This window comes from Phaseolus vulgaris, chromosome 6 (assembly GCF_000499845.2).
Source record: "Phaseolus vulgaris cultivar G19833 chromosome 6, P. vulgaris v2.0, whole genome shotgun sequence".
NCBI lineage: Eukaryota > Viridiplantae > Streptophyta > Magnoliopsida > Fabales > Fabaceae > Phaseolus > Phaseolus vulgaris.
The window spans coordinates 9,786,106-9,799,119 of NC_023754.2; the positions used below are offsets into that span (position 1 = coordinate 9,786,106).

At 33.1% G+C, this 13,014-nt stretch overlaps 1 protein-coding gene across 1 annotated transcript; it reads right to left on the reverse strand.

Moving 5' to 3' along the window:
- Positions 1 to 463: 463 nt before the first annotated feature.
- On the reverse strand, positions 464 to 3,796 carry LOC137831070 (coniferyl alcohol acyltransferase-like). The gene is made up of 2 exons (XM_068638585.1): positions 3,294 to 3,796; positions 464 to 1,622 (listed from the first exon to the last, which is right to left on the reverse strand). The coding sequence occupies exons 1-2, from the start codon at positions 3,744 to 3,746 to the stop codon at positions 651 to 653; spliced, it is 1,425 nt and encodes a 474-aa protein (XP_068494686.1). The 5' UTR covers positions 3,747 to 3,796; the 3' UTR covers positions 464 to 650.
- Positions 3,797 to 13,014: the final 9,218 nt, after the last annotated feature.

The following is a 13,014-nucleotide window of genomic DNA, read 5'->3' on the forward strand; positions in this document are numbered from 1 at the left end:
AGATTTTTTTGTTTTTTTATGATAATTCTTAGTTTATAGTATATATATTATAAGAAAATTATTTAATAATAATTAAATTTATAAATAAAAAATAATTAATCATTATATTATTAAATTAAATATTATTTTAAAAACTAAAAAATATTAATATTTAAAATGTTTTTTATTATTAAAAAAAATTAAAATAATTTTTAAATTAGTATTTAAATTAGATATCTAGTTACTAATAATTTAGATTTTAAATTAATCTGTAAAAAATTAATAAATATTAATTTAAAATCTTAAATATTAATTTAAAAATTATTTTATAAATTTTAAATAATAATATAAACTATTTTATATATTAATATTTTTTTATAAAATAAATTTTAATTTAGTTTACAATGAAGTGTAAATTTCCATGTATTAACATATAAAATGTTAAAGTAACCCAAGTGTTATTTTAATAACTAAAGTTTCAACAAAAAAAAAAAAAGAAAATCAGTATCCATTGGCTAAATGCAAACCCTTTCCAATCAAACATTGTTTCAGACTCTACTAGCTTGAGCAACCAACGACGTAACACAATTTCTGTTGGAACAAGTAGATGGGTGATTAAAGAAAGACATAAAAGTAGATTAACAGCATAGTTAACAAGAGTGTATGAACGATTATGGATTGAGGTAGTCCCAGGTTAAGGGCTTAAACACATGAGCAGCTTCAGTCTCTATGGTGTGCAACTGCTTCTTTGCAAGGTGCATGTACACAACCCAATCACCATTCCCCAAAGGACTTGGCATTGGCATAACATAACCAGCTTCACCACCCCAAGGAAAATGGTATGATGCAAACACAGCCTTCCCCCACCCAAAATCCACTTTCTCCTGCGGGAACCTCTGACCGGAGGACACCACAAAGGCCGGTCCTTCATCTGCACGATTACAATAAATTCTCGCCACTCCAGGAATCGGCCTCTGACCCTCCACCCAATCAATTAGTCCTAAGAAGTGCTCCTCCGTCGCCGCCGCTGCCAAAAACTCGTGAACAGCCTCCACCACAAACCCTAGTGGCTCCTTCACCAACTCCTCCACTAGTTTCCCTCCAAAGGGTATTGAAAGCACGTTCCCAAAGTAACACTCCATCATTGCTTCACTCTCTTTGTCACCATTGCCTAGTCTCTTCCTTCCCTCAACCACAATGCCCATTTTGGCCGTAACCCTTTTACCATTTCTGTCTCTTGAAGCTGCACGCGCAACCATCTTCCATAAGAACGCCGAGAAACACTCCAGCTTTGTGCGCGTGGCGGCCAGGGACTGCATGTGGTGGAGCTGCTCTGCCGTGACGTAGTAGATGCGGCTGAGGAGAGCGGAAGCGGCGGTGGTGGGAGCGGGAGGGAGGTGGGAGATGGGGGTGTAGAGGTGGTGTAGAGAAGGGTGGATGGAACCTGGACGACGAGGGCTGAGGAGGGAGCGACGGAAACATGGGTGGCAGGAAGTGGCGGCGAGAATGGTGGTGGGCTTGGAGGTGGTGGGGTGGGCCATGGCAGCCCATGAAACAAGAAACATGTTTGCTGAATATGCATCTGCTATGCGATGATCAAATGTGCATCCCACTATTATTCCTCCACACCTCAGTGCAGTTGCCTGAAATCCAAACAAAATTTATCTTAACTTCAACAAAAAAATTATATGCGCATCATCCCAGTAATATAGCTTATTTAACACGCACTGTAATATATGATTTCAATAAAAAAAAGTTACAATTAATATTAATTTTAATGAACTCAATCATAATTTTATTAATTTTTATAAACAATTTAAGTTATCAAAATTTGAAGTAAATAACCACGCTCTCGCTCTGTCAAAGAAACATTTCTCTTTTTTGGGTAAGTTAATTAAGTTAGGTTTCTGGTTGTCCATGGATTTGACTTTACGCTCACTGAAAAAGATTCAATACCTAATATTGGTATTCTCTCACACGTGAATATAAAGCGGGGAGAAAAAGATTCAATACCTAATAATGTTATGGAAAATTACCCTTCTTGAGACTTTTTATCTACTAACAACTACTTTTTATAATAAAAATAATAATAAAGATAAATAAAATAATAATTTATAAATTATAAGTTGGATGTAAGAAAAAAGAGCAATGATACTTGATTGAAAAAATTCACACTTAAATAAATTATCATTTTATTTACTTAGAAAAAAGTAGTAAAATAATTTTTTTTTAGTATTTTGGCATTTTCAAAAAAACTGTATTCAAAGAAAAAATGGTGATATTATTCTCTCAACTGAATAAAGTGTAGGAGAAAAAAATTGAATCCTTAAAAAACTTGTGATCCTATCTTACAACTCATTTTATTATTTATGTATTTAATAATTTAATTTATATTTTAACTAAATAACTTAGTTTTACATATTGTTATTATTATTATTATTATCATTATTTATGCTTGTTATAAGAATATCAAATTGGAAAAGTGGTTTCAAAACATATTTATCCAAAAAGATTCAATACCTAATACTGATATTCTCACAGCTGAATAAAGTGGGGGAGTTAAAGATGAAAGGAAAATAAAACTTATGACAGTGACGTGCTAAAGCTAAATTAAAAAGTATGAGAACATCAAAATTGTGAAATATTATTAGTGTATTGTATAGGTACTTCATTTTCCGTTTTCTACGGGATTAATGCGACAACAAGAACTAAGATACTAACTACTTCCTTTTAGTGTATTATGACCTTATTATAGGATTAATCGAACACTAGTTGTGTTCCAAACCAACATTCTAATATTAAATGTGGTTCAAACCTGTTCCAACACTAACAATAACACGTTTGTTCCAAATCCAAACCTACTAGATTTCTTAGTATCCCTCCCTCTTTTTTATAAGATAGGAATTTGATTACTTTAAGACAACATTAATACGAGATATAGAAAATATTATATTGTGAATTAGTGCTAAGGAAACACTACTTATTCATATTATATATATATATATATATAAATCATCAAAATAAAAATTAATTTTAAAGACAAAAAATAATTAGTTACTATATTAATTAAATTAAATAGTATTTTATAGACAAAAAAATTAATAATAAAAATTTATAAACTAATTTTTAAATTAATATCTAATTAATTACCAAACTTTTAACTATAAATTTTAGAATATAAACTGTTAATTATAATATTTTTTAATATAAAATATTATTATATTATTATAATATGCTGTTAAATAGATGTGATTTATTTCATCGGTGTAAAACAATTTTTTCCCCAAAAAAAATATGAAAATTGAAGTTTTTACCTGGACAGCAAGCACACCATTTTTCTTCTTTGGAACAAACTTGCCTTCAATAGATTGATCTGGGTTGTAAAAGTTGAGGTTCTTTAGTTCAACATCTGCCTCAGCTTCAACAAAATCAACCCCACGATTGTTACAAAGAACTTCAGGTTCATCCATGTTGTTTAGCACCACTTCACCAGCAAACACATAATAAGATATTAGGGTTTGTGCCAAGGCCTTTTTCAAAGACCCCACCATGGATCCAAAGGTCATTTTGTTGGTGCCACAATCCTCCATGGTTGCTGTGGATGTGAGAATAGGGTTCTTGTAGCAAAGGAAAACTCCTACATCGAGGGGAGGTAGAAGCAGATCAAGGTTGGAGAGTGGAAGCCAATGTTCTTGCATTGGTAACACTGCTGCCACCACCTCTTCATTGGTCACATCCACTGAAAAATCTCCATTTTCAGCACACATTTTTTTATAAGAATAATGTATAATTTAGGTTAAGATGTGATTTGTGGGATAGTTCTTTATGTCTTGTTTATTATTTATAAGGCTAGTTGGATGAGCCTACAGAGTCTTTGATTGGAGTCAATGTTGGTTCATCTAGTCCATTATTTTTATTTTTAATGAAAAAAATAACATTATCTAGATGTACTAGTGGTGAACAAATCCTCCAAAACGCTTTATTGGGTTTAATGCTTTATGGAGAACTTTAGTTCGTTCAATCATTGACAAAAGATTCCCATACACTTTATTTAGAATCTTATATATGAAGATTTAGGTCTGAAATGTGAGCACGATAAGGATCGAAAGTACATAAAATTTAATCGAAAAAGTCAATATGTATAACTAGATATGTACGATACAATATTTCAACAAATATATGAAATTTAAAAAAAAATTAAGATAAGACGTGACTAAAATATGACATGCAAAAATTTAATTTAAATATTTATTGAAATTTATATAACTCTATATTTTTTTTTATCAACAATAAAAAGTGAATAAATAGGAACTACTTCAGGGGTTCAACTCTTATGCAAAATACACCAAAACCAACTTCTAACAAACACCACCAAAGTACCAAACAAACACCATACCCGTAATAAAAACCTAGAACAAAATCATAAAACCAACCTCATACACACCAGAGGTTCCAAACACCAATTAGAATAGAAAAGTTCAGCAAGGCGAGTTTTTGCCGAAATCCAAGACCAAACCTTTATTTGTATCAAAGTAAACACTTCCAACGCGTCCGCCACACTCCTATTAAAAATGACAAAGTTCATGTGATACCAGAGTTCGCTCACCACCCCAACCCAAATTGTGCTCCACACCTCATTAACCGAATCTGAAGACGAACTCAATCTGAATTGCTCAAAGTTTGCCACAGGGTCAATGTGAACCACAAAAGAAACTCCAAGCCACTTAGAGCATAACCCCCAAACATGCCAAGCGAACCTGCACCCGAAAAATAAATGATGATGAGATTCTTCCTCCTTCCCACACAAACAACACAAAGAACTTTCAACCATCACCCCTCTTCTTTCCAAATTGACCCTAGTAGAAAGCTTATTTTCAAGCATCCTCCAGGCAGTAAGTATGACAGAAGGTACGGCTTTGCACTTCCACAACTTACTGAATACCGGAGAAGAGTCCCCCTCTCGGTCCTTCCTAACATGAGTATAGACAGAGTTAACTGAGAATATTTGATGATCCTCGACCTTCCAAACCCATCTATCTGTCTCTCCCGGAGCCAACCTAGCCTTAAGCAAAACCTGAAGTAAGTGATCCACCAAAGGTTTCTCCCAATCGAAGAAAGATCTTCGCCAAGCTAGCTGCCAAGCCCACACACCGTTTACCCACGGCCCAAGCTCGTCCACCGTAGCTTCCTTGGCCAAACTTATCGAAAAAAATCTCGGGAATACTCTCTTTAGCGCATCGCATCCCAACCACCTATCCTCCCAAAAGGAGATATCCTTTCCATCACCAACTTTCCACTTAAAACTATCTTCAAAACTTCTACCCCAACCTTCCGAAGCCCAAACAACTTTCAGATCATTCCACCAAGGAGAGCTCCTACTACTTTTTCCTCCCTCGCCCAAACTTCTCCAACCGCCATATTTTGAAACCAGTACCTCCTTCTAAAGTCCGTCCTTATCCGAACCCAACCTCCAAATCCACTTCCTCAACAAAGCCAAGTTAAACATCTTTGTATCGATAATACCTAACCCTCCGAACTCACGAGGCTTGCAAACCTTTTTCCACGAAGCCCAAACAATCTTCCTTCCGTCAGAGCCCCAACCCCAAAGGAAGTTCCTTTGTATCCTGACTAACTTATCTGCCACCCCAGAGGGCACTTTGAATAAGGACATAAAGAATAACGGAATAGAAGAAAGAACGGACTTGATCAAACAAATCCTCCCAGCCATTGACAAACACTTACCTTTCCACCTGCTTAATCTCGCCTGAACTTTTTCTATTACCCCATTCCAAAAAGCACTGCGCTTGTGACTCCCTCCAACTGGCAGACCCAAATATACAAAAGGGGCGGCCATCGTGTCGCAATTAAGTATGGCTGCAAAACGCTGACTTATACATAAATTAAGAAATAAATTTGAGATTATTTTTTTATCAACAAAGAATAAATTTAATTACACAACAAGAAAATTATTAAATATAAATCAATTTTAGAGACAACAAATAATTAGTCACTATATTTACTTAATTAGATTTAGTTTAAAGACTAAAAAATTTATTGGTACCTAAAATAGTTTTTATTATTAATAATTTTTATAAATTAGTTTCTAAATTGGTATTTAATTAGCTACCAGTTATTTAGATTCTAAAGTTGGTAGCTAATTATTAAATACCAATTTAAAAATTATTTATCAATAATAGAAACTGTTCTTACTGACAGACCGGGGTAAAGCAATGGTGGTGGATGCTATTTCACTCTGTCTTTTTCACAAACTCGAATGGAGGGTGTTTCAACTCTTGATTACACTCTAACAATCAAGTCAGCAAGATCATTTATATATTAGAATGCAGTGAATATAGCGTGGGATCAACTTACCTGGTAGTTAGGGTCTCAGGGCCTTTTTATAGTAATCGTCAAGCATTGATAACTGCATAATTTATCTGTTAACATTTTCCCTTGTATTTTGGGATTATATCTTTGCATAGTATCGTCTTTGACTAGTCTTTTTTTTTGTTTCAAACAACTAACTGAATCATATATAATGTGCATTTAGTGTTTGGGTCGTGTTAATTTTATCGAAAGTGAACGTTCGTTTGGAGATACTGGGTCTTCTCGTATTTGGGTCGATTTTTGAAGTTATGGTGTGCTCAACATGTACTGCTCTGACTAATGGTTCAGAGACTCAAATGTTCGGACTATGGACATAGTATGCCTTGATCGGGCCATGGGTCAAACATGCCGAACAGTACAAAAACTAATTTAGATATTAATAATTTTTTTAGTCTCTAAAATAGTATCTAATTTAGTAAATATAAAACCTAATTAATTTTGATCACTAAAATTGGTTTCCATTTAATGATTTTCTTGTAGTGTAAAGATTATCCTGTTTCTTTGATTCCACATCACCCCCACTATTGTCATCTGCATACTCTTCCATGCTCTATTATTTTTTCTACTCAAATGCATTAGATAGAAATGTTGAAAGTGTGTTATTGGCTTGACATGCTGGACGTCCACCCCTGCTCTTGTGTTACATAAGTTACATACCCCCAAGCCATATTACATATGAAAAATAAATTATTTACATTTTCCTCCTTTGATTCACACATAACACATAACCTATTAGTTAGTTGTAGCCCTCACCTACTCACAATGTCCTTTTATGCCACCCTATTATGTATAAGCCTCCATGAAAAATATTGAGAAGATGGTAAAGTATTAGTTTTCCAAAACTCTCTAAACTCCGCTTCCACTTGCCCAACATTGGTTTGATGAATAATGTCATAAGCAGACCTAACTTATTAGGTTTTTGTTTCTTTTCCTTAACACACCCATCCATTCTCGTTTTCCTTATGTAAAAGTGTCACTGCTATTTGTTTTAACAAAGTATTTACCTGAGATAGTTCACATTCAAAATATGCTCTTCTCCACTCCTTGTTCCATTCCCATATTTCATTATTCCAAATTCCCATTTCTACAATTGCGGCTTGTTTATTTATGGAATTATTATACAAACTCGGAGATCTTTCCTTCAATATACCATTTTCTACCCATCTATCCTCCCAAAAAAAATACTATCTCCTCATTTCCTAACTTCCATTGTATACCACTCTTCCCTAGTTGCACTCCTAATGTTCTTCCACCACCTAGATTCATGGCAGCTATGTGACCATTTATTCAGATTTGTCTCAGTTCCATATTTTGTCTCTAAAACTTTTCTGCACAAGTTATCATTTCCTATTCCCAATCCCCATCTCCATTTACCTAGAAGAGTCAAATTAAAAAATTTTAAGTCTCTAATTCCTAGCGCCCCCCCCCCCCTTCTGTTTTGATTTACATATCTTCTCCCACTTTACCCATGTTATTCGTCTACCATCTCTTCCCCACCCCTTCTAAAAACCCTTATATATTTTTTCCTACTCTTTAAAAACTCTTGTGGACATTAAAAAAAGGATGAATAGAATAATGGCAATGTAGTAAACATATTTCAACAAGCATATTCTACCTGCAAAGGATAAGTTATTTCCTTTCCAAATGGATAATCTATTCCTAATTTTCTCAATAAGCTTTTTTCACATGTGATACTTTCTTGGATTACCCCCAATTGGCCTTCCTAGGTAAGTGAAAGGTAAAGACATAATATTACAATCCAACACTTCTAAGAACCTGTGTAACATATTTGCCTTTACCTTACACCTCTTAGTTTGGGTTTAGAAAGTTTACTTTAAGCCTAGAAACCAATTCAAAACACTTAAGAATACTTTTTTATTACTAACACATTTTGTGGTTCAACTTCACAGAAAAAATGGTATCATCTGCAAATTGGAGCATACTTATTTCTATACTTGTACTCCCTACTTTCACACCCTTCAATAGTTTTTATCACTTCAACTTGTGTAACCATTTCCGCCAATCCTTTAGTTTCTATGATAAAAAAAATGGAGCCAAAGGACCCCCTTGCCTAAGACCTTTCGATGGTTTGAACTCCCTAGCAGGGCTACCATTCACCAACGCTGAAATTGTGGATATGGATATCCCTTCATCATATTAATCCATTGTTTGCTAAAAGCTAGCCTTTCCACCATGTATGACAAAAATTCCACCTAATTGAGTTGTATTTTCATAGTCAGCCTTTACTATGATACATTTGTTTTTCTTTTGCCTCTAACCTCCTCAATAGTATCATATGTGACCAAAACGCTATGCATTAGTCCTCCCCCCTCTAAAAATACTACCTACTTATGATTTATCACTCTATAGAACATATTCTTTAAACTAAGAGACAAAGTTTTAAATATGATCTTGTAGACACATCCCACTAAGGAAACTGGTCTAAATTGGTCTAAATCATGTGGTTGTCACATTTAGGTATAAGAGTTATAAATGAGGAATTATATCCCGTAGGACACTTACCTACACTATGGAATAGGTTTGCAGCATTTTAAATACTCCCTTTCAAGATCTATCAGAATGTCCTTATGAATGTGAAGTTAAACTCATCTGGACCTGGGTTTTTGCTTCCTTCACATTCCCAATCTGTTGTTCGGATTTCCTCCTCTTAAAATGGTTCAGTTAGCATCTTATTGTCGCTATCTGTAATAGATTTGAATTCCACATTTCCTAAATTGATAGTAAATTATCCACTCTCCTTAAACCTATTCTCATAGTATGATCTGACTTCTACTGTCACCATTATTAGTTTCTCACTCCAATCGTCTTGTACCTTGATGGATGGATTAAAAGTTATTTTCTCGGGAAGCAGACTAAGTCAACTGTAGTCAGTTGAGGATTGTCGTATCTACAGGGAATTAGAGTTTACCAAAGTAGTTATAAATTTCAAGATGTAGTGAAGATAAAAGTTGGTTTCATATATTTTTGTAAATACCTATAATAATCCTAATATAATATTTAGCGAGGGTGAAAATTTGACAAACGAAGGAAATAGAAGGATAACAATATAACATACATGTTGGGATTGAAATAACTTTGTGAAAATATTTTTATTGTTACTTATAAGTGTTATGTGTGTTCAAGTTCATTGTTCATTATGGTAAAACCAAGTCAATTCCTTGCATAAGGTTACCTAGAACCATAAACTATCACAATCAATTACTTGCATCATAATAACTTATTTATGAATTAAGATGGAACATTTCAAGCCATATACTCAATTCCATTCTCGACAGTTGACATATATGGTTGATTTCATAGGGTTCAAATACATGAAAATGTCTTTCAATCTCATTCATGCTCCAAAGGCGTCAATGGTCGTTCCTCACCATTAAGAATTGAACATACTATCAAACCAATAGAACTTGAATCTTAAATAAAGAACATACATCATAAATAGAAATAACTTAGAAATATCACATTGCTTTTCAATCCCAACAGGATAAGTTTAGCAACTTATAGTAAATCTTATATTGAGGCGCAAGAATGAGAAGTTAAGAACAACAAACATGGATCCCTAAATGATGTTGGCCAACTTAGGCTTTTGATAATCTCCTTTAGAGTTTGTCTCTATTTCAGCCTTAAGGCTTGATCTTATGACATGATATGACTCTATAATTCACCTTCTCATGAGCATAGGTACTTTGAACCCTTACTCTGAGCTCTAAGCCTTCTATGCTCTTTAACCCTCAATGCTTAAAATGAGGCACAAAAGCCTCTATTTATAGAGTTTAGTGAGAGGGTTTCAACAAATTTAACTTCTACTTGGTGCTGGTTAATCTGCTCACCAGATTGGCTTTCTTCAGCTAAAGAAATCTTTTAGACTCCAAGCCCCTTTTTGGGCTTCATTAGATTCATATGTTAAGATATTTGAAAAAAATTCGAACGAGATTCACTTTATACTTCTAGATCTGAACTTTTCTCAGTTCTCGAGTTCCTCTTTCATTTTTTTCTCGAATTAGACGTTTTATATAGAAACTTCTTATATGATGATATTTTTGTGTCTTGAGCGTGTACATGTGGTTGTTGTACTATGAATACTTTCCACTTAAGTATTAATTTGAACATTGAAACTTGGTTCTTATGTGTTTGATCTTTCTACGATCTTCACGTTGCTCTTTACCACTTTCTCATATTAAACGCTTTGTAAGGAAACATCTAATCTGATGTTTTTCTACGTTTTGATGATTTGTTTGAACTCTAAATCATTTCTCTATTTTTATATTTTCGTTCATTGGAGCTTGATATTTCTTTAATCATCATTTGCGCAAATCTCGTACTATAGCATCATTACTTTTATGTTAAACGCTCAATAAAGAAACTTTGGCTTTGATGTTTTCTTCGCATCTTTATCAATTAATATCTCATTGTGAAATTTGAAATCTTTCTTTACTCGTAGATATTTGACAGTTGAAACTTATACATAGTAATTCTTTGAAGTTGCATGAATCTTGCTTAGCACTTCATCTTTTTACCATTAAACGCTTGAAGAGGAAACTTCTTATTTGATCTTCCTACCTATCTTTTTATGCTATAACTTTTTTTTTTGAAATATTTTGAACCTGATTGACAATAATAATTTGCATTAAAATACTTGAGTCAATTAGAATCACTCTAATTCGAAATTAGATAAACACATTTACAAATCTTCTATATCACTCACTTATTCGCAACATTGTATTCAAATACTTTTCAAGTTTGTGCAATTATATTCGTACGAAGTAAATCAACCATGTATATGAAATCATATTTATCAAAAGATATTTATAAAAATCATTTAATAGTCTAATCAAGATATACTCTCTTTTACAAAATGCTTTAATAGTGTATTTTAAAAACTTTCTATTCTAAGAAAATTATGACAATTAAACTCATTAGTGCATTAAATGATTTATGTTTCAATCAAAAAATATATTTCATAAAGGTAGAATTTAATGATTTTGAAATGCTCTGCTTCGTTCAAGAAACAAAAACTTTATATACTAGATTAAACAATATCACTAGTACAAAAAAGCTACAAGACGACGAAGAATAACAACAGTTAAAAAAAAACCTTCGTAGCAAAAAGCACGATGACATTTTTGTAATTTTTTTGAATTTTCAGTGAGAAATAACTACGGTGGTACACTGAACCGTCGTTAATAATTAAAATGGGCACAAATAACGACGATTCAATAATGTAACCGTCGTTATAAAACTGAAAAATAAATCAAAACCCTCAGTCGCGCTCAAACTCACTTTTTTCTCCCTCGCGCTCTTCTTCTCCATTGAGCACCGCTTGCAACTCCATTGTCGTCGTCACTGTGCCTCTAGCTCTCCTTTCTCCCTGCAAACCTAACGAGCTTCTACCCCACAGCTCCAAGCTCCCCAACCCCTATAACCCCTGCACCACCCACCAACGTCTTCTTTCCTCCGCATATCTTCATATCTCACTGGTGGTCGTCACATCTCTCCTTTGCGAGCGCCAACCCTTCGCAACAACGCCAACAACACCTAAACCCTAAATCATTATAGAAGGTTAGTTAGTATTTTTTTAATTTTTTTACTTAATTTTATAATAAATATTTGCATGCTATGTGTTGATTATTTAGTTGATTAGTTAGTAATTTAGGGTAGTTTTAAGGTATGTATCATCATTAAAAATAAAGAAAGCAAGACTCGTTTGCTTTGTATAATTGAGGCAATATTGTAAAATTCATTAAAAATAGGTAAAAAATTATTTTTGATTCAAAAAAATTTGTGGGAACTTCATTTAGTGTATATTTGATGGAGGAGTCATTATATTGAATAGTAGAGGGATGGATTTGGAGTTGCCAAAAATTAGTGCGAAAAAACTTCAAATAGTCATAACTTTTGATAGATAAGTCGGATGGAGACGCGTAAAAAATGAAAGTTGTTCGAAACGAGGTAACGAAGGTCATGGCCAATACCTAAAGGTATTTATTCCAAAATTCCATCATTTAATATCATTTTTTTATTTTTAAGTATTTAGGTATTTTTCAAGTATTTTGAGGTTTTAGTTCTCATACTTACACTTGGAAAAATATTCTGAAATTTTTCATATTTTTCATGATGTTTCCTAGTATAATTTAGAGATTTATCAAACCATTATGATTATGATTATATTACATTCACAAATTTATTACTCATACATTACATTACATAATGTTATGTGTGTGTTTTAACATGAAATCTTATTATTTCAGCGCTTATTCTGGATATAACATCTTGAGAGGGAGGAAAAGTGCTAGTGCAAGTGCAAGTGAAAATGCAAAAAACTCACTTGGATGCACCTTAAGGTAGCCATATATAATACTTTAGAATGACATAAAAAAAATTCATATAGTTATAGAACTTTTTGTACACTTTCATATTTAAATGATGATATTAGGTGCATGATTGTTATGGAAATTTGATATTTTATGTAGGATTAAAGTGAGTATATAATAAAAAAAACATTTTTTTAAAATAAAATACACTTTTAACGATGTTTCCCACTGGAATCGTCTTTAAAAGCCCTTCATAAGCACTTATAATGACGGTCCCCAGCCTAGAACCGTCGTTATAAACAAATTATTTATAACAACA

Excerpts from the sequence above, each read along its gene's own strand:
- LOC137831070 (XM_068638585.1), bottom strand. The coding sequence starts at position 3,746 with ATGTGTGCTGAAAATGGAGATTTTTCAGTGGATGTGACCAATGAAGAG. Across the intron at positions 1,623-3,293 it reads ATGGTGTGCTTGCTGTCCAG|GCAACTGCACTGAGGTGTGG; the intron begins GTAAAAACTTCA and ends TTTGGATTTCAG.